The following is a 22,374-nucleotide window of genomic DNA, read 5'->3' as shown; positions in this document are numbered from 1 at the left end:
TATTTTAAGCCAGCATTTATAAAGATGAGTTTTTTTTTACTTATTATTATTTGTGTATTATTATAAGGACCCACAAATATTCACCCATTCGATCCATTTACATTATATATTGTCGTTTAATGTAATATTGTCACAGAAACTACGTAAGCTTTCATTTTTTCCCCTCAGGCAATACTCGCGCTCGGGCAGCATCTCTCCTGGTGCTCATAACGTCCTGCCTCTCCCGCTGTTAATGCACTATAAGGATAAAAAATAAATCATCTAAAATGCTTTGAACAATCATACTTCTAGAACTAAATGTGATCTGGTGATTTAAATGATGTTTGCTCTTCACTCTGAGGAGTGTGTGTGCGCTTCAGATGATCAATGCAATCCGTCACAGCTCTAATCGCAAGAGAGCTCAAAATGACCGCTCTCAAACTAAATGTTTAGCTCTTCCAAGACCTTTAATTCTGCGTTTCCTCGCTCTCGTGCTGCTTTCGTGTGTCACGCAATCATCTGAACGTCCGTGTTTAGTACAGTATGTGCGTCGTTGTAAATCTGTTCGTTCGTGTCTCTTCAAAAGACTTGGATTTGGATTTTGACACTCGATTAGTTATTTTTACGATGCCTTTTTGATTATTTTTTTGTTGTTGATCTTTTAAGTTTGGGAGGAATAATGTACTTAAGGGACAGAAATCCCTCAGGTTTCATAAAGAATATCTTCATTTGTGTTTGGAAGTTAAACGAAAAACGACATGATGGTGAGTTCATGAGCTCTCATTATCATACTGTTAAGACAGGAGTGTTTCATCTCCACCGGTCACTATCCCAGCTAACAATTTTAGGTTATAAGAACGTTTCCCCAACGTTCCCATTAAGTTATAAAAACGTTTCTGAATGTTCTAGGAACATTAAAAGCATCCAGTTTTTTAAACGTTGTTTTAACGTTCTTATTATGTTATAAGAAAGTCATATAAACGTTACACTAACATTTTAAATAACGTTCTTATAAGGGTATGATCAAATAAAATATTCCTGTTTTCTCCTTTAATGGACTTGCTTTTGTTTATTGACATCTTATTCTTTCTTTAAAAAAGGTAAGACCACTTTTATAATTGACTTTTATATTTATATTACATTTATATTTAATACATAATTATTTTATAATCTGGGGTTTTTCTTCTGATTGTAAAAAATATATGTATTTTAACGAAAAAGAGCATTTAAGTGTCATTTGTGATATACAAATTTTGTATCTGAAGTTTAAGAAAAAAGCTCTATGACTAGCGGCCGTTTCACACATACTCCGTCTGCAGTGCGTGTGCGGTGCGTATTTTTTTCTGTACCCATGTTATCGGATGACAGCTTTCACACTGCACGCGAATGCGGTCCGTCAGTCCGTTCCAGGTGTGCAGCAGTGCACGGATCGTTTTCGCACCGAGTGTATTTTTTGCTGCACTGCTGCATTAAAGCGACAAAACATTGTTTGCATTAAAATAAACATGTACTGACGCGACAATCTAGCAATTTCACAACAGATGCATATCATTTAAAATATACTTGTTTCGAAGTCAACACTAGCCCTCCGTCCCAATTCGCATACTATCCATCCTAAATAGTATTCGAAAATAGAATTAGTATGTCCCAAATCGTAGTATGTTGAAAAGATTATCCCAAAGATTCCCGGATGGTTTACTATTTCCGGTCCGAATTAGAAGTACGGATCGATGGGCACTCTAACGGCTGATATTGCCCACAACCCATTGCGAGTTGGACGAGGATTCGATTAGAACTACAAACGCGGATAAAAAGCGTTAAAAAACTACAAACATGACAGATGTGCGAGTCAGACGGTTAAGTAGAGACGTTTAGATAAAGGGGTTTGAGTGACCAACTCTCAATATTTAACCGGACAAAAATATATTTATTCAGTGTTGTCCACATTATATTTCACATGCAGCAGCATTGAGAACTTTTTAAATGACACGTTTGGCCATTAACTTTTAAATGCATCATTATATTTAAACTGCAAACACATGAGGAGAGTCTCTGCATTAAAGACCCACACATGGCAGATCAACGAGCGGCTACATTTCTCTCCGATACGGCAGGAGATTAAACTGAATGTGGAGGATTTGAACTCTGACGAATCTGACGATGATTGACAGGCCAGATAAACGGTGACGGGATGCACGTAACTAAGCGACAGAGTCCGTTAAAGATAGTAGTATGTAGTAGTATGTCCCGAGTATGTCCCGAAGCTTGCATAGTTTTCTGCTACACACTCAAAAGTATATACCTTTTCTTCACAAAAAGAGTACACACTTTTAGGACGTAGTATAAGTAGGCGAATTGGGACACAGCAATGGCTTTTTTTCTCAAGTTAAGCAAGGAAACGACACCTTACCTGGCATTTAGGTTAAAAAAAAGTGCCATAATGGATAGCACTCGTAGGCTTTATGACCTGCAGGATTTCTTTTAAAAGGGTTTAAAAACAAAAGAAAAGATGAGAGTTGGCTGTTTTTGAATAGCCTATTGTAAGATATATGTTTAAATGTTTTGCCACTTGTGTGAGCTATATCTAAAGTATAAAATATGAATAAATGAATTGAATAAAATGCTGTTTAAATGTAGTAGGCTACGTTAACCTGACTTCTATGAAAGAGTAAACAAAGAGAATTGTAATTCTTACGAGCCATGTTCAGTAAAAACTTTTGGATTTTAAATAAAAAATAATGAATAAAAGCACAACAGGGCGTGGGGATCCTGCAACGTCATTTGTAATGACTAATACTTTTTTTAATGTAGTAACGTTTTTAAAACGTTCCACTAACAATGTAAGAATAACGTTTTAAAGCTAACTTTTTTAGAAAGTTAGTCAATAGCAAATAACGTTGGCCCCATGTTCTAATAACGTTGCTGCAAGATTTTTTTTTTGATAACTTTGAGAGATCTTTCAGAGCACGTTCCCCGTTAGCTGGATAATGGCCACTGTGATTGTTATATTTGCAGACGTGCAAGACAAAGATGCCATTGAATACACTCTGTGGTATTGACAAACAGCGAGTAAACTCGTGGCCTCTGTTTGTTTCAGACAGGAGATCATGAAGTGGAATGGCTGGGGTTACAGTGACTCCAGGTTCCTGTTCAATAAAAAGGGTCAAGCAGAGTTCACAGGCAAACGGTGAGTACGCTGCACCAAACACATACGAATTACACTCTGTATTGGTATTTTCTGCACCTGTTCTGGGGAAAATCCTCCAAATACAAATGTGTTAAGCAGAGCTGAGTGCACTACAATCTTAAAGGGACAGTTCACCGCAAAAATAGAGCGTTCTGACATCCTTTACTCACCCTGATGTCTTTTTTCTGAGGAACATATTTTGTGTAATGTGTGAAAAAAGTTTGTAACATTTACATAATCCAGTCTCTGGTCTTCATTGGCTGATGGTGAACAGAGTCTACTTCGACCGTCAAACACTGCAGTTGTATCTGAGACTGGAAGAGTTTCGTTTGTGTTGTTCTGGTCGAGAAGAGACGCTGTTTTCTGCTGACAAAGCAAATCAGAGCAGAGTAGATTAATCACAACAGACTGGCCCTTCTGACCAATCAGAGCAGAGCAGCTCTCAGGTTTAGATAGACTGAATCCATAATCAAACTGTTTCAGCCGCTGTGAGAAAAGATGTGCAGTGTGTATTATGGGAAAAGTACAAAATAATGAGTGTAATTGGGTTTTTGGGGGATGCATGTAAACCTATTGTAGGAGTCTCTAAAACCTAATTAGGAACCGTTAAAGTAGCATAAGGGGGCACTTAAAAAAAAAATCCTGTATTGTTACATGTGCACTAGCCGTGCGATGCTTTTTTTGTTTTTTGGTCTTTCTAAACGTTGCTATAGTGCACTTCAGCACACATGAGTTTCATAACACGGTCTGGACGGAGATGTTTACCACAGTCTCAAGGACCTACACACACACACACACACACACACACAAACACACACACACACACACACACACACACACACACACACACAGATGATGTGCTCACACTGGCACGTGTCACATGATCCTTCAGAAATCATTCTAATATGAGGATCTGATGCTCCGTTATTATTGGTCCTTGGTGGTTATTATCATTGTGAAAAACATTATGCATTTTTAGTTTTATACAATATTGTTTTACTCGGGTATATAACCTTTTCCTGTGGTAGGAGCGTCCAGCCGTTGAGTGGCGAGGTCAGTTTGATGATGTTGTGTGAAGTGCTCATGCCATCTAGTGGCTGGAAAACTCAACACAAGGAGGAGGTTAGAGAGCAAGCGTTGAAACGATTTAATGGATTACATCGATTTTATTTAATTAAATCATATTTAGGTTTTAATTGTTTACACTTTAATTTAAGAAAAAAAAACAAATAAAGGAAAATAACAAAAATTCCTACAATAACAGTAAAGTTGACATGAGCTAGTCTGTATTAACCCACGCATCACATGTTTTGTATAGACTTGCATGGCCAATGCAGATTTAGGCACTTTAGTCTAGATGTGAGGAGACGGTTCAGTAGTAGATTGTGACTCATGAAAGCATTTTGGCTGTTTTTTGCTGGTCTCAGGTATCGGTTGAGTGGGCTGATTTTACCAAGTCTGAAGGACTGGTTTGAGGGCACGTTTGGAGCCAGTTTACAGCATAAATCTCCTGCGACAGTAAGTGGAGTGTGCTTCAGCCAGACTCTTGTGTTGTGTGTGTGTGTGTGTGTGTGTGTGTGTGTGTGTGTGTGTGTGTGTGTGTGTGATTGTGATTGTGTGTGTAATGTATGCCATGCGTGTCTTCCTCCAGCCCTCTCTGAACTTGAGTGCGGTCACGCCTCCTAACCTGAACGAGCCCTTCATGGAGGATCTGAAAGCAGCGGGTGTGTCCGCGTCACATGATCCGGAGGACCGGGTTTTCAGAGCGCATGGTAAAGACAGAGCCTCGTGCTCGGCAGAAAATAGTTTTAGCAAATTTCCAAGCATGCATGGGAATTTTGCCATGTTTTACATCACGTTTCACTGGGAAATTTGTTTCATAAAGAAATTCAGCTTAATTTAATATTCATTTCTTGATCAAATGTGACCATGCGAAAAATATATAATGGTCCTAAAATTGGTTTTATTGAACTATAATTATTGTATGATTTTAGTTTATTAATAATATACATGTGCTTGATAAAATGTGATGATGAAATAAAGATATAATGGTCCTAAAATAGGTTTTATTTAACAATAATTATGGTATGATTTTAGTTTACTATTATTAGGTTATTATTAAAATACATTATTTGATAAAATCATGTGACAATGCAAAATATATATAATGATCGTAAAATAGGTTTTATTTAACTGTAATTATTAAATGATTTTAGTTTATTATTAATATACATTGCTTGATAAAATGTGACAATAAAAACATATATAATGGTCCTAAAATAGGTTTTATTTAACAATAATTATGGTATGATTTTAGTTTACTATTTTTAGGTTATTATTAATCATACGTTACTTGATAAAATCATGTGACACAATGCAAAATATATATATAATGGTCCTAAAATAGGTTTTATTTAACTATAAATATTGTATGATTTAAAATTTTCTTTTGATTTTGATTTTGATTTTTTTATTTATCAAAAAATTATTTTAATATAATTAATTTAAATTTGATCAAAACACGTTTCTCTTATATATGAAAATTAGTCATTTAATATATTAATCATTATACAGTAGCCTCTTCTGCTCACCAAAGCTATATTTATTTGATTGAATGTACAGCTTACATTTTATTAAATAGTTATTTATTTATTAAAACAGCTGTTTTCTATGTGAATATATGTTAAAGTGTAATGTATTCTGTGATCAAAGCTGAATTTATCATCATTACTCCAGTCTTCAGAGTCTCATGATCCTTCAGTAATCATTCTCATATGAGGATTTGATGATCAAGACACATTTATGATTATTATCATCACAGTTGTGCTTCTTCATATCTGTGTGTGAACCTTGATTTGTTTGTTTTTAGCAACATTATAAATGGCTTTACTATAACTTTTGATTAATTTAAAATGTCCTTGCTCAATAAAGCTAGTAATTTCTCACCCCAAACTGGTATATTTATCGAGAGGTTAGACCATTACTTCTAATAAATCCTGCACGGTGCCTCAAGTTAATAAATTAGATCATGTGTTCGTATCGCATGAAAGCTTCAGATTGAGTTTATTTTGGTAGAGTTAGCTGGTTTTTATGTCCGTCTCCTCTCTGTCTCTTCCTCAGGTCACTGCCTGCATGAGATCTTTGCCCTCCGCGAGGGGAGGATCGGGCGCGTCCCCGACATGGTGGTTTGGCCAAGTGAGTGACTGCAAAGGGTTCAGTGGCTCCTTCAGCTAATTAATATTCATGAGCTGCCGCTTTAATTAGACAGAAAGGGGCGGTGCCCTCCAGTGATAGTCTAGCTGCTCTCTGATTGGTGGATTCCTGACAGGACCCATTCCAGCGTCTCTGATTAACGGCTGAGCTTTCATTAGGAGAAAACCCAAGCGGCCAGCAAATCATGTGCCTCCTCTATACACGCCTCCTTCCAGGACGCTCTCTCTCAGAGCATTCATCCGGGGTTCACCCTCAGTAGATTATCCCGTCACCGTCGCAGTCTCCTTCAGAAAATCCTCCTTTTCATAATCGCGAAGAAAAGTCACTTTCTCTGCCTCTGAAATGACTTGTATTCACTTTTACTAAGAACTGTGACTGAGAGGATATTTTTTGTCTAATCTTTAGGATATTGAGATGCATGGGTTGTATGTGGTGTAAGACTCACCTACTTTTTACTATCAATGCTTTTGGTTTATCGTCTCTAATTCAGCATGTTTGTTTTTTTTACCAGAGGCGGACAGTACTCAAGTATTTTTACTTTCCAAGTAATTTTGTTTTTCAAGTAATTACTTTGATCAGTGTTCTTTTTTGGAAAACTTTTACTTCACAACATTACAAAACATAATATTGTACTTTTTTCAGCAATAAATTTCATATTGAATATCATTTAATACTTAATTACATTAAAAATGTAGTACTGTATACTAGTATTCAAAGTTTTACTTGAGGACAAGTAAGAAAGTACTACATTTTTAGTCTAATTAAGTATTAAAAGTTATAAAACAACATCTTTTATTTATGAAGTGTAGTGCAGTTAAAAGTATGACATTATATATTATGCTGCTGAATGCAGTGAAGTAAAAGTTTTCTGAAGAAAGACACTGATAAAGTATATACTTAAAAATTTACTTGAGTGAAAAGTAAAAATACTCCACTACTGTCCGCCTCTGCTGTTTACCTACCCCTAACCGATAAACACTTATTATTAAACACACGTTAGACGCTTTATTGACACTTTTCGAATAGTTTCTTTATTTTTTTGAAAGTAAATGCCTTTCCGATCTGATATGTGATGGGAAAAGGAAGTAGAGCGAGTTTGGCAAAAGGCGGATTCAAACGTCGGGTCGATTTGTGTCAAAATGATCTGCCCTGTGGCTTACTCCTACACTATTACCACTCTAGATAATTTGGAGTCTTCTGTAATTTTGTCTGACCCATCAAGACGTTTAGTAAACTAGGCTAGCTATTAGCACTTAATGCAAAATGGCATTTACTCCAGTAAAAATTCATTTTGACACCAAACTCATTTTTATTTATTTATTTATTTTTAAAATTACACTTGAGTGGTCCAAGACCCTGGGACTTTTGTCGCACTTGAACCACGAATACATTTTTAAAAAAAATTGGATTTGAAGTTTAAAAAAGTATCAACCTTCCCTCACGGGTCAATTTGACCCCCATAGGAATGAATGTAATGTGAGGAATACACACAGAACAACCTAAAAATGCTCAAAATTCGAACTAACAATGCTAGAAACTTTACCCAAAAATTATGATAAATGACTTCAGGGCCCAGCGGAATAGCTCATTTGCTCCATGTAGTGACTAGAGTGAAATAGATGAAGATGAGATAGATGAAATATGTTATATTGTTATTTTCCCCCAAGAGGTCAGCAAAGACACCCAATGTGAATGAGCTGAATTAAAAGTTATGCATGAAATTGTGAGTTATTTGGAATTTAGATTGAAATGTGAAGAATGTGCTTAAATTATTATTTATTTATTAATAAAATCTAGTGATGTAAAGGTAACATTTACATTAAAACGTAACACAAAAATTCACCAAAAATGCTTTCAAATGTAAAAAATATCAAATTAAATAAGATTTCTGGACAAAAAGGAGTATCATTTTAGGGCTTCGGGTCATTTTGACCCGCGAGAGAAGGATTTGTTACAAAGTGTGAGTGAAGGATGAGGGTTAAAATAAATGCTGTTCCTTTGTTCATCAAATAATCCTGAGAAAACCAGCCCCAAACCTTTGACTGTTGCTGTAAGCGTAAAGGTTGTTTATGAATGAGCGCTCTAAATAAATTGTATGATAATGGTTGTGCCATTTTGGCAGGCTGTCACAGTGATGTGGAGAAGATCGTGGAGCTGGCCTGCAAACACAACGTCTGCTTGATACCCTACGGAGGTGAGTAGATTCATCAAGAAAACCCTGATCTGAAGCTCCAGACAGCCTCATGTTTCTCTAATGAGACGCAGCCGGTTTGGAGGATCAATGGGGAAGGCTTACGCTGTGTTACACTTATGTTTGGCGTGCTTCTCTCTTCCCCTGCACTTTCTTGCCGTTTTATTCACTTTCCCCTAATTTTGAACACAATTGAATGGAAATAATCGGTAGCACTTTATATTATAGTCCCGTTCCCCATGTACATACTATGTACTTATTACAGTGATTACAATAACTGGGTAACTAACCCTGAACCTACACCTGAAACACAGCACACAGGAGCACTTAGGGCGTGCCCGAATCCACTTTTGCTAGTTTAACGACGGAAAAACGATCTGTTCTCCACGACTCATGGTCTAAAAGGGTCGTCCCTCGTCTCTTAATGAGTCATGGGTGTGCTTTGAGCATAACGTGCAATAAACCAATCAAAGTCTTTTCCCTCAATCCCTTTAAAAGCCAGTTGTGCTCACACCACGGTGGATTTGCTGTTTACATGTGAGAGGAAAGACTGAACGCTTCTCCAGAGAGGAATCCTTTTATTTAAATATTTAAAAATGTGTGTGTAGGCCTGTCACGATAACAAATTTTGCTGGACGATAAATTGGCCAAGAAATTATTGCGATAAACGATAATATTGTCGGTCTGAGACCGTTTTCATCTAAAATAATGATAATGGCATAAAAATGCATTTACACCTTTTCAAAGATCAATAAACTTTTATTTCTAAAGACTATTTAACACCCAAAATGGGAAAAAAATTAAAATCCACAATAAATGAACAAAATAACCAAAAACAATAAAAGCATGGACTGTCAGTCTGTTAACAAAAAATGCACTTGAATAAATACCAAAAACAATAAATAAATTGGATGAAAACTGCAACTGATGATTGTGTTTTAGGAGCATATTAGGGGCAGCACGGTTCACAAACACACGGTTCGGTTCGTATCACCATTTTAGGGTCACGCTTTTCGGTTCTGCACGGTTCTTGTTGTTTTTTTCTTTTTTTCGTTAACACTCCAGTAATTTACTTCAGCATATGATATGTATAGCTTAATTATCCGCAATTTAGGATTCAGTAATCAAAAAGTTATTTCATGTAATCATGCACAATCTGGAAAGCTAGGTGAGATTTTGATACAGCAAGAGAGAAGACATTGATGACACGCTTTTCATTTATTTGGCAAAAAAATATTGCTATCTCTACAGGAACGTACGTGCCTTTAGCACACAAAGATTGAACTGAAGAATCTCTCTCTCTCTCTCTCTCTCTCTCTCTCTCTCTCTCTCTCTCTCTCTCTCTCTCTCTCTCTCTCTCTCTCCTCTCCTCCTCTCCTCTCTCTCTCTCTCTCTCTCTCTCTCTCTCTCTCTCTCTCTCCTCTCTCTCTCTCTCTCTCTCTCTCTCTCTCTTTCGCTCTCTCTCTCTCTCTCTCTCTCTCGCTCTCTCTCTCTCTCTCTCTCTCTCTCTCTCTCTCTCTCTCTCTCTCTCTCTCTCTCTCTCTCTCTCTCTCTCTCTCTCTCTCTCTCTCTCTCTCTCTCTCTCTCTCTCACACACACAGGTGGAACGAGTGTGTCCAGTGCCCTTGAGTGCCCTCATGAGGAGACTCGCTCCATTGTTTCTTTAGACACGTCTCAGATGGTGAGCATTTGCACCAACACATGCTTACATACAGGTGTGACACACAGACACTCATTCAGCACCTCTGTGTGTGTGTGTGTATTAAATGTACATGCATTAACAGCGCTCTCTGTACTGTGTACCTGTCTGTTCTCCCCTCTCTTTCATTTTCTCCCCTCTGCATATTTCATCTGCTGCTCTGACTCTGACCTTGGCTGACCTGTTCTGGGGTCGTGGGGTCAAGCACATGAAAGGCAGTGAGTCATAAGTGGCGCGGTTGTTTTATGAGCGCAGTGGCATGATTGATATCTGAGGGGCGGAGCCAGCTTTGGTTTCCCGAAGAGCATTTAACCCCTGTGGGACAAAACCTGCTTGATAGTCAGAACGCCTGAAACACACACCAGCTAAAGCCCGAGCTGGAGGGAAAGGTGTGATCGTGTGTGCTTTTATTGTTCACTTCAGAAAATGTGCTGATTTTTCACAGAAGGGAAAGTCACGATTATTACAGGTCATCACACCTGTGTGTGAGTGTGTATGAGTGTAGGTCTGTGTGTGTGAGCAAGTGTGTGTGTGTTGTGAGAGTGTGTTTACACACACTCGCATATACAGTGGGTACGAAAAGTATTCAGACCCCCCTTACATTTTTCACTCTGTTATATTGCAGCCATTTTTTTCTCATTAATGTACACACAGCACCCTATATTGACAGAAAAACACAGAATTGTAGATATTTTTGCAGATTTATTAAAAAAGAAAAACTGAAATATCACACGGCCCTAAGTATTCAGACCCTTTGCTGTGACACTCATTTATTTAACTCAGGTGCGGTCCATTTCTTCTGATCATCCTTGAGATGGTTCTACACCTTCATTTGAGTCCAGCTGTGATTGATTATACTGATTGGACTTGATTAGGAAAGCCACACACCTGTCTATATAAGACCTTACAGCTCACAGTGCATGTCAGAGCAAATGAGAATCATGAGGTCAAAGGAACTGCCTGAAGAGCTCAGAGACAGAATTGTGGAAAGGCACAGATCTGGCCAAGGTTACAAAAAAATCTGCTCCACTTAAGGTTCCTAAGGGCCTCCATAAACCTTAAATGGAAGACGTTTGGGACGACCAGAACCCTTCCTAGAGCTGGCCGTCTGGCCAAACTGAGCTATCTGGGGAGAAGCGCCTTGGTGAGAGAGGTAAAGAAGAACCCAAAGATCACTGAGGCTGAGCTCCAGAGATGCAGAGATGGGAGAAAGTTGTAGAAAGTCAACCATCACTGCAGCCCTCCACCAGTCGGGGCTTTATGGCAGAGTGGCCCAACCGAAGCCTCTCCTCAGTGCAAGACACATTAAAGCCCTCATGGAGTTTCGTAAAAAATACCTGAAGGACTCCAAGATGGTGAGAAATAAGATGCTCTGGTCTGATGAGACCAAGACCGAACTTTTTGGCCTTAATTCTAAGCGGTATGTGTGGAGAAAACCAGGCACTGCTCATCCCCTGTCCAATACAGTGAAGCATGGTGGTGGCAGCATCATGCTGTGGGGGTGTTTTTCAGCTGCAGGGACATGACGACTGGTTGCAATCAAAAAGATGAATGTGGCCAAGTACAGGGATATCCGAAGATTCACCTTCCAACAAGACAATGACCCTAAGCACACAGCTAAAATATCAAAGGACTGGCTTCACAACAACTCTGTGACTGTTCTTGAATGGCTCAGCCAGAGCCCTGACTTCAATTGAGCATCTCTGGAGAGACCTGAAAATGGCTGTCCACCAACGTTTACCATCCAACCTGACAGAACTGGAGAGGATCTGCAGGAGGAATGGCAGAGGATCCCCAAATCCAGATGTGAAAAGCTTGTTACATCTTTCCCAAAAAGATTCACGGCTGTATTAGATCAAAAGGGAGCTTCTACTAAATACTGAGCAAAGGGTCTGAATACTTCGGACCATGTGATATTTCAGTTTTACTTTTTTAATAAATCTGCAAAATGTCAACAATTCTGTATTTTTCAGCCAATATGGGGTGCTGTGTACATTAATGAGAAAAATTAACTTAAATTATTTTAGTAAATGGCTGCAATATAACAGAGTGAAACATTTAAGAGGGTCTGATCATTTGTTCACAGCCACACAATGCACTGTAATGTGCCGGTGAGGGAAGATTTTCTCTCCAGCACATCCCGAACGGGTACAAAGACATTTTTAATTCTATTATTTTTATTCTCCAAAATGTCAAACCAACGCAGCTTAACCCAAAATGCAGAAAATATACTCCGTTGCAGGGAACACTAAGAAGCAGCAAATATATTTATTAAGTATAACGAGGTTGGGTTTCTATTCAAATGTACATCGTATTAAAGATGGCTAAGATATAAGATAGTTGTCAAAAGGTGTTGTATTTTGCCAGATTTTATAGTGTAAACATCTCGAGGGGGATGGCAGGTGTGCAGGATAAAGAAAAGGAAAAAAAAGAGAATTTTAATCCATACATAAAAATCGTATACAAACCCATCAAACATTATTCGAATATTCTGGTCCAACACACACACACACACACACACACACACACACACACACACACACGATGCAGAAAAATCAGCTTTGATCATAGGAATACATTACACTTTACTATATATTCACATAGAAAATTATTTTAAATGGTAATAATATTTCATAATATTACCGTAGTTTTGATCAATGCTGCAAACACAAACTTAAATGGTAGTGTATCCATCACCAACATAGAAATTTTTGTTTGAAATGTTCAACCCTGTTGCCAATTCAATGTTTTTAATATTTAAATGGGATGTTTATTAAGTGTTTACTGTTAGACAAAATAATTAAATTTAATCAAATTTTCTAATAATGCCTGGAACAAAATGTTTCTAAATTCACTTTGAAACTCAATTAAACTGTCGTTTGAAACATTTTTGTAGCAGGGTTGCATGAGGGAAAAATGAATAGTCTCTGTTTTGTACCTGATTTGACCCTATTGATGAAAAGAGCTCTCATATTGACTGATAAATGTTACCGCGAGAGGACATAAGTGACCTGTTGTCTTCTGCTGTTTGATCCTTTTGTCCAGAACCGGATATTGTGGATTGATGAGAAGAATCTAACGGCTCATGTGGAGGCTGGAATAATCGGGCAGGATCTGGAGAGACAGGTCATTGACACACACACACACACACACACACACACACACACACACACACACACACACACACACACACACACACACACACACTTACTTTACAAGCATTTCATCGCTCTTTCTTTTGTTTTCATGTATGTGTGGTTCAGGTATTCTCTAAATGTCTCCGCAAGAAAAGTAATACCAGACTTTTTTGACCTTGTGGGGACATTTTTGGTTCCCATGAAGGAAAAACAGCTTCTAAATCATACTAACAAAAAAAAAAAAAATGTATATTTTAAAAAAATATTAAAATACCTCTAGTTGTGTGTGATGGGTAGGGTTAGTGTAAGGGGATAGATTATACATTTACATTTAATCATTTAGCAGACGCTTTTTTCCAAAGCGACTTACAAAAAGAAGAGAGCAATAGAAGCAACGAAACAAACAAGGACAACAACCTGTAAGAAGTCTCAGTTAATGGAGCACAGTACACAAACAATTTTCTTTCTCCAAACAAACAAACAAACAGGAAATGTAATTGGATAGTTAAGTGCTAGTCTTCATTGGTCAGGTGCAGTTGGAAAAGATGTGTCTTAAGATGCTTTTTAAAAATGGCTACAGACTCGGCTGCACGAATTGAAATCGGCAGGTCATTCCACCAGGTGGGAATGGTCCAGGAAAAGGTCCGCGAGAGTGATTTTATTATTCATCATTTACAGTTTTTACAGGATGATAACCATTACGCCTATGGAAAGTCCCCATAAAATATGGAAACACAACTTTGGTGTTCACACGGAAGGGTAAAAACAGGCCGTTTGCTTGTCTTCCTGTCTGTCCACCACACACACACACACACACAGCAGATGGTCCCATCAAACTTGTGTGTGTGTGTGTGTGTGTGTGTGTGTGTGTGTGTGTGTGTGTGTGTGTGTGTGTGTGTGTGATCCACCATAATCAGCCCATCCGTGTTTGTGTATGGATGCAGGACAGATGGTGGAACATTAAAGTGTGTTTGTATTTCTCGGGGGTTTGCTTAATAAAATCACCTGGAGCGTGTGTGTTTTATCTGAGACTGATCAATAAGTCCATCAGTTCTCTCTCTCAGGTATACGACTGTCACGCTCACACACACACACACATTGTGAGTTTGACTGCAGGAAACATCTGTAATGCTCCATAAGGCTTCAGTACCACTGTGTTTATCCAGAAACTCATTTCCTGTGAGGCTGTTGTGTTTTATTGACAGTCATGCTACTCACATTTTTATTATGAAACTGATATCGTCCTGGTCCTGGATGCTGATTGGTCAGTACAGTGATCCAGCTGTGCTAAAATACGCCATGTTGTAACTGCGATGATGTTCAACATCTGTTCACCAGCTGCTATTTGTTTTATATATATATATATATATATATATATATATATATATATATATATATATATATATATATATATATATATATATATATATATATATATATATATAATTTTTGTTGCCCCAAGCAAGATTGAGCTTAGTTTTACGGCAAATCCACCACTAAGTGAAAATGTGCTTTGTGTTTCAAAAATAATTTGAGGTCACCAAAAATAACTTGCGTGTGTGTGTGTGTTTTTTCATATGGTAGCATCAGACCATGTGGCCATCGGGGGTCCCATAAATCTCTGGGGCCCCAAAGACTCTGCACCGCCACTGTTTCCCCAGATATTACAAACAATACCGTTCAAAAGTTTAGATTTGGTATGAATTTTTGTAAAGGTTTATGCTCACCAGGGCTGCATTTATTTAATCAAATACGGTAGAAACAGGAATTTTGTGAAAGTTGAATGCAATATTTTCAAATGTCATTTATTCCTGTGATCAAATCTGAATTTTCAGCATCATTATTAATTCTGATATGATGATTTGACGATCAATTTATGATTATTATCACAGTTAAAAAAGTGTTGCTGCATCATATTTTTGTGGTAAACTAGAAATTATTTTTGGTGAATCAAAAGATCAAATTTTATTATGAAATGTCTTTTATTGTCACTTTCAATCATTTTATTTAGGGATGCACAATATATTGGACACCATATCGGTATTGTAAATTTGTCTGATATTTTAAAGCTGATAAATGATTATTTCCTTCAGCTGAGACCCTTCAGATATGCTCTATTAAAACAATGTTTTAATAAAAATAAAAACACCATTGTAAATAAGAGGTTGTTTTGTGTTTGTGATGTGTGTGTAGTTGAATGAGCACGGTTACTGTACGGGCCACGAGCCGGACTCCATGGAGTTCAGTTCTCTGGGCGGCTGGGTGGCGACCCGCGCCTCAGGCATGAAGAAGAACATCTACGGCAACATTGAGGACCTGGTATGTCTTCCCCCGTCTCAAACAAACACTTCAGACGCGTTTTATCTGCTTTCATTCCTGTGATCTGATGTGTTCCCAGGTGGTGCATATAAAGATGGTGACCCCTAGAGGAGTGATTGAGAAGAGCTGTCTGGGGCCCCGCGTGTCCACGGGCCCCGACATACATCACTTCATAATGGGCTCCGAAGGTACGGAGTGTGTCTGTGAATCTCTCAAGAACACATCTGCACTGCAAAAAATGCTCTTCTTATGTAGCAATGTTGTCTTGTTTCTAGTCTAATTATCTAAACATTCTTAAATCAAGATGCATTTACTAGATAAGTAAAATTATATTTTTCCTTGTTTTCTAAAAAATCTTTTTTAGTTTTTGCTTAAAACGAGCAACTTTATCTGCCAATGGGGTGAGAAAAATAATCTCGTTTCTGATTGAAATCTTGTTTCTTGGTTCTATCAATCAGGAATAAAGTATTTTTTTCTCACCCCATTGCAGATCATTTTGCTCGATTTAATCAAAAACTCACTCACTTCATTTTGATTTTATTTTTAAGAAAACAAGGAAAAATATCTTATGTCATTTTACTTATACAGTAAAGGAGTCTTGATTTAAGAATTTTTAAATATTTGGACTGGAAACGAGAAAAAAAACTGCATTTTTTGCAGTGTGGGTCATATTTCACCTCAAAGGTGACAATTAAAGGGATAGTTCACCCCAAAATGGACATCCTGCCATCATTTACTGTGCGCATGTTTGAAAGCTGTATGAGTTTATCTGCTGGACACAAAAGAAGACAATTTGAAGAATATTGTTAACCAAACAGGCTATTGACTTTCAAAGTATGCAGAAAAAAAACCTATTTGGGTAAACTATCCCTCTAAGCACATTTTCGGCTATGTCTACACTAATCCGGATTCATTTAAAAACTGAGTTTTCGTCTAAAAACGCTCCGCGTCCACATTATCATTTTCAATCGTTTTCCAAAAAATGTATTTTCATCTACACTGAAACGTCTGAAAACGCTTACATCCCTGTACTGCGCATGAGCAGATCCAAGAGGCTTCGACTTGCGTCATTTCCGCTACTCGTTTATAAACTCATTTTGAGACAATGTCGAGAAACGGCACTGAGTTTTTTAACAGTATGTACAAACTGACATTAATATTTAACAAGGCTGTCAAAACAGAAAGCATACAAAACAACTGCTGTACAATGTCGTTCCCCATCTTGGCTGAATTGGTCATATGACTGCATCACATGGCTAAAATGCGTCTTCGTATTAAAAAGCCTCCGTTTTCACAGTCCACACTACGACGTGAAGACGGCGTTTTCACATTTATCCGCTTTGGAGAGCGTTTTCAAAACGATACGTTTTCAGTGACTTAAAACGCTGACTCAGTGTGGACGGAAGGCCAAATTGGAGAGAAAAATATACGTTTTCAAATGAAAACGCATTAGTGTGGTAGGGCTGTAACGATACACCAAAGCCACGATTCGGTTCGTATCACGATTTTTGACCCACGGTATGATACAAACCTCGATATGGGGGGGAAACAAAACAGTTCAAAAGATATTTTGAGGGGAAAAAAATAATCTATCAGTGTGTCTCCAGCATCTCCATGTTGGTTGTGTTGCCGGCCAGTTGGGGAAGCTTCTTGAAACACTTACGGCAAATTGTGTGGGTCTTGTCAACTAAACGATTGCCATCCTTGCTCTCCAACGGGTAGCCGAAATGTTGCCATACTGCTGACTTAAAAATTGGACCTGGACAGGAAGGATAATTCTGGGAGTTGGAAGGGGTGTGTCGCGATTCTGCCTTCTCACATCGCGATATAGGTTCGTGGACCTGCATATTGCGATTTCGATTTCGATTTCATATCGCATATCGTTACAGCCCTATAGTGTGGACATGGCCTTAAACACTGATTCCTAATGTTTAATAGGGGTTGAATGACTTCTGATTTTTTAAAGTTGACATTAATGTGATGAAAGTTGAGTGGTCGTCGACTAGCCGCTGATGACACCATTAATGAACAAATAAGCCTGAGCCTCGAGCTGAGACGCGAACACGGGACAGCTATAGCATATGACAGAGCACTGCATATAAGGTTTTAGGTCCCATAACAGCTTCTGTATCAGTTCTTTTGTCTTATGGCCGTCATATTTCTCACAGATTTCTGCTCGTTCTGAATAAGATACAGATAAAGTAGCACAATAAAGATTACATGTATATGAATGCATAAGTGAGTGATTTTCGTGGTACCTGGCAGCGTCTCTACTAATAGTGAAGCTGTGGGTTTTAGTTATCATGAAATATATGCCAGAACTTTTCTAAACTATTTTATTGATAAATGACAGAACAGTGTTGACAATACATTTCTCCGCTACTGAATGGTTTTGTGTGAGGCGCACGCGATCGGCTGTGTGTGTGTGTGCGTTGTAATGCAGGACGCATTAGTTTAGCGCGAAGATTAACTTACGTGTACAATAAGCATGTATCTCCCGATCAAGAAGGTTGCGCAATATTGACAAAAAACAATCTCTCAATATTTTCTGGGATTTTGTCGATAGCTATGATCAGATGATATTTTGCTGGGTGCGTTTATTGTGCTGGTGTCTTGGCAGGTTTAGGACTATCGTGGACGGCCGACTCCTAAAGTTTAAGTTTTAGTTAATCTTCATCTTTTGTGCGGTGGTTCGTTCGCAGCAGTGACAGTAATTACATTTTCCAGTAAGTTTAAACTGATTTTTATCTTATATCTGCATTTTTACCTTTATAAGGACAATTTTTCTTACCTAATTATATGTATAATAATTAGTAATATGTATAAATTCTAATGTTAAATTATTACATTTAATCAATAAATTCGATTAGAATCATTTTTAGATATATTTACACGTACTGTTTAATGCAGCTCAGAGGGACATGAATGCATTTAACCTGCAGTTACAAATGCGCAAGTAATGTTTGGATGTTTTAAAACTAAAACATTGATATATGAAATGATTTTAAAATTAAACAGATGCTTTAAATATGAAATTAAAACCAGCAGTAGGTGGCGCAAGTCAATATTAATGTAAAATACTTTAATATTTATGGCTTTTGGAAGTATAAATGATGAATTACTGTACGATTTATGGTGAAAAACAGTAAAAGTAAATGGTTTAACATCACATTATGTAGTTTTACATTAAAATACTGTCATATTTTTGGCCTTTGGAAGTAAAAACTATGAATTGCTGTATAATGTATGGTGAAAAAAACATAAAAGTAAATGGTTTAACATTGGCAACGTGCACTTCTTTCTCTGGATTAAGCCAGTTTAATCATGAGTCTAAAGGGGTTTCTTTAGGAGATTGGAGGTCAGACACAGATTCTCTAGACTTCAGTTCTGGTCCTCTTCTCAGTCTGCACAGTGAAGTTAGTTTGACATTGGTCGGGTCACTGGGAGAGATAAGCACGGTAAAGTGTGTTTGTACTGAAGTGAGAGTTTGTGTCAATCACTCTAGGATTCCAGAAGCTGTCCTCATTATCAGAGAGAGTTGTTGTATGGTACTTTATCTAAGGTCATGTTGGCCTTATTGGGCACTCTCGCAGAGCATCAAGTCTTGTCCATTCTGCAATTTTTCTTCTAGGCAATAACCGCTCTGTTATACAGCAAGACACTGTCTGACCAACACAATGCATTTTATGTCATTTAGAGGCAGATCGATCTAAAATGGTTGATACCATGGACATAGTTCACCTCAAATAAACCTTTAAATTGAGACTATATTAAGGCATCCCTGTTTGCCAGAAGGGGGCGGTGAAACACGTTTAGCTTACCGTGTGTGACATATGGTAATGTTTCACACACATACAGACTCTCCTCAGACAGGGTGAAAGGTCGGAAGTATGTGCTTGATATTTTTGTCATGATACGGTTTAAAAGCATCACCCTTATCCAAAGGAAAGGATATTATTAATTATATAGTAAGGCCATTCCTGAATCCCTGAAGTGATGAAAATGGGCCATAGCCATTGTGTTTGGCAAAATCTTTAGAAGCTCTTTACATATGAGGCATATGATTTTTTTTTTTTTTTTTTTGTGAGAGGATGATTGTTTCCCAGGTTTAATCTGCATGAATTAAACATTCATGATTCCATTAGGATGGACATCTGGCTTCTTTAATGGCTTTGTAATGTCAGGGACATTTAGACGCTAAAGGAGAACACATTTAACCCCCCACCCCGACACGCTAAAGTGCAGATGACAGAATTATTATTATTATTTTATTTTTTACGGTGGTCATGAGATCTTTGGTTGTGAGGGTTCTTATAATATAATGAAATAATGTAAAATAATAACTAATTGTAACACAAAACACTCTGTGGCAGAATCACTGACTTCATTCAAAAGGCAGGTAAAAACTCATCTCTTCTGTGAGCACTTAATCTTATCATAAAAAAATATTGTTCCTCTATTTTTTCTTCTCTAATCCCTCCCTATTCTAGACTCCAAAACGTTGTATTTAAGGCACTTTTAATGCTTCTTCGCCTCTTCTTGACGGATCACTTCCTGTGCTCCTCAGTTGTAAGTCGCTTTGGATAAAAGCGTCTGCTAAATGCATAATGTAATGTATATTACTCATAACAACAATAAAAAATCAGACCGATTGAACTGTTATTTTAAACCATTTACTTTTACTGTTTTTACACTGTAAATTATATGTTAATTCATTGTTTCCAAAAAAAACATAGATTTGAAAGTATATTAAAGTAAATAACATACTGCATAGTACGACGTTAAACAATTTCCCTTAACTGGATTTCACCATATGGGAGTTCATAGATTTACTTCAAAAACACAAATGTGATGTGTAAAATATAATGTGACATCAAACCTTTTACTTTTAATGTTTTTCACCATAAATGTTACATCAATTTATAATTTTGACTTTCTAAAAGCCATGTATATGATAGTATATTACAGTAAAATTACATATAAGGTGATGTTAAACCATTTTCTTTTACCGTTTTTCCACCACAAATGATACAGTAATTCATCGTTTTTACTTCCAAAAGCCATACATTTGAGAGGACTGTAAAATATATTTTATATAATTTACAGTAAAATATAATAAAATGTTTAACCATTGTATTTACTGTTTCACCATAAATTATACAATAATAGTTTTCATATTTTTTCTTAAAAACATTAATTAATGTTCATTCATAATATAATATAATATATTTTACAGTTACAGTTTTTTTAAAATGACACTGTACAATGTGATGTTAAACCTTTTACTTTTACTGTTTTTCACCATAAATGATACAGTAATTCATAGTTTTTACTTCCAAAACTCATAAATTTGACAGTATTTTACAGTAAAATATAATGTGACATCAAACCTTTTACTTTTACTTTTATATGTTTTTCACCATATATTTAACATCAATTCATAATTTTTACTTTCTAAAAGCCATGTATTTGATAGTATTTTACAGTAAAATTACATATGATGTGATGTTAAACCATTTACTTTTACTGTTTTTACTATACATGATATGGTAATTCAGAGTTTTTACTTCCAAAAGCCATACATTTTACAGACCTGTCAAATATATTTGATATAATTTACAGTAAAATATAATGCGATGTTTAAAAATGTTTTACTGTTTCATCATAAATTATTCAATAATTCATATTTTTTCTTTAAAACTTTAATTAACATTAAATTTCAAAAACATTTCATAGTATTTTACAGTTACAGTATCTTAAAATTATATACTGTAAAATGTGATGTTGATACTTTAACTGTTTTTCACCATACCTCAAAACCCGTACATTTGACAGTATTTTACAGTAAAATATAATGTGACATCAAACCTTTTACTTTTAATGTTTTACTATAAATTATATGTTAATTCAGTTTTTACTTCCAAAAACCATTTGACATCAATTCATAATTTTTACTTTCTAAAAGCCATATATTTGATAGTATTTTACAGTAAAATTACATATAATGTAATGTTAAACCATTTACTTTTACTGTTTTACTATAAATTATATGTTAATTCAGTTTTTACTTCCAAAAACCATAGATTTAATCACATGTTAAAGTAAAATTTCATATAGTGTGATGTTAAAACATTTAGACCATATATGTAAGGTAACTTACAGTGAAGCCATTCAACAGGTGCTTACTGTAGCATTTTACAGTCCTGTTAAAACATTTAACATTTTAGTGACTAGAATATGAGTGAAGACTGAGGATGTGCTGAGGTATGTTTTGCTCATAAAGCTTCGTCCAGCATACGGTCTCAATGATGGCTCGTATAGACTCTCCACAGGACTCTTACACACTACGTACATGTTTGCTTGCTCTGGGCTTTCGGTAATGAGTCTAGAAGCCCAGACTCAGAGCAGCAGACACAGGGTTTCCCTCTGGGGTCAGAGGTCATGCTGGTTTGGGACAGGAAGCCTGCTGTGCCAGGCTCTCAATGACTCTGCTCTCCCCCCAGTGTGTCGTTTGATACTGACCTGCTTTATGTCCCAGAACACACAGTCTGTAAATCTCTTTGCTTCCTTTTGTAGTGGAAGAAACTTGAGCGTTCAGGTGAAAATGAACATGCAGATCTCCTGCAGAGAGTCAGGGTGTGTGTGTGTG

The 22,374-nt window shown here is 36.8% G+C and overlaps 1 protein-coding gene across 1 annotated transcript in view; it reads left to right on the top strand.

Moving 5' to 3' along the window:
- The window catches only part of agps (alkylglycerone phosphate synthase), a 62,732-nt gene that overhangs the window by 7,975 nt on the left and 32,383 nt on the right, over positions 1-22,374 (top strand). The window contains exons 2-10 of the mRNA XM_067443144.1: positions 3,077-3,166; positions 4,594-4,684; positions 4,818-4,938; positions 6,287-6,361; positions 8,502-8,573; positions 10,172-10,251; positions 13,315-13,395; positions 15,600-15,725; positions 15,805-15,913. Of these exons, the coding sequence (XP_067299245.1) occupies positions 3,077-3,166; positions 4,594-4,684; positions 4,818-4,938; positions 6,287-6,361; positions 8,502-8,573; positions 10,172-10,251; positions 13,315-13,395; positions 15,600-15,725; positions 15,805-15,913 (845 nt within the window). The remainder of the gene's footprint in view (positions 1-3,076; positions 3,167-4,593; positions 4,685-4,817; positions 4,939-6,286; positions 6,362-8,501; positions 8,574-10,171; positions 10,252-13,314; positions 13,396-15,599; positions 15,726-15,804; positions 15,914-22,374) is intronic.

Source organism: Pseudorasbora parva, chromosome 5, assembly GCF_024679245.1.
Source record: "Pseudorasbora parva isolate DD20220531a chromosome 5, ASM2467924v1, whole genome shotgun sequence".
Taxonomy (NCBI): Eukaryota; Metazoa; Chordata; class Actinopteri; order Cypriniformes; family Gobionidae; genus Pseudorasbora; species Pseudorasbora parva.
This window is presented reverse-complemented; position numbering and strand designations above follow the sequence as displayed.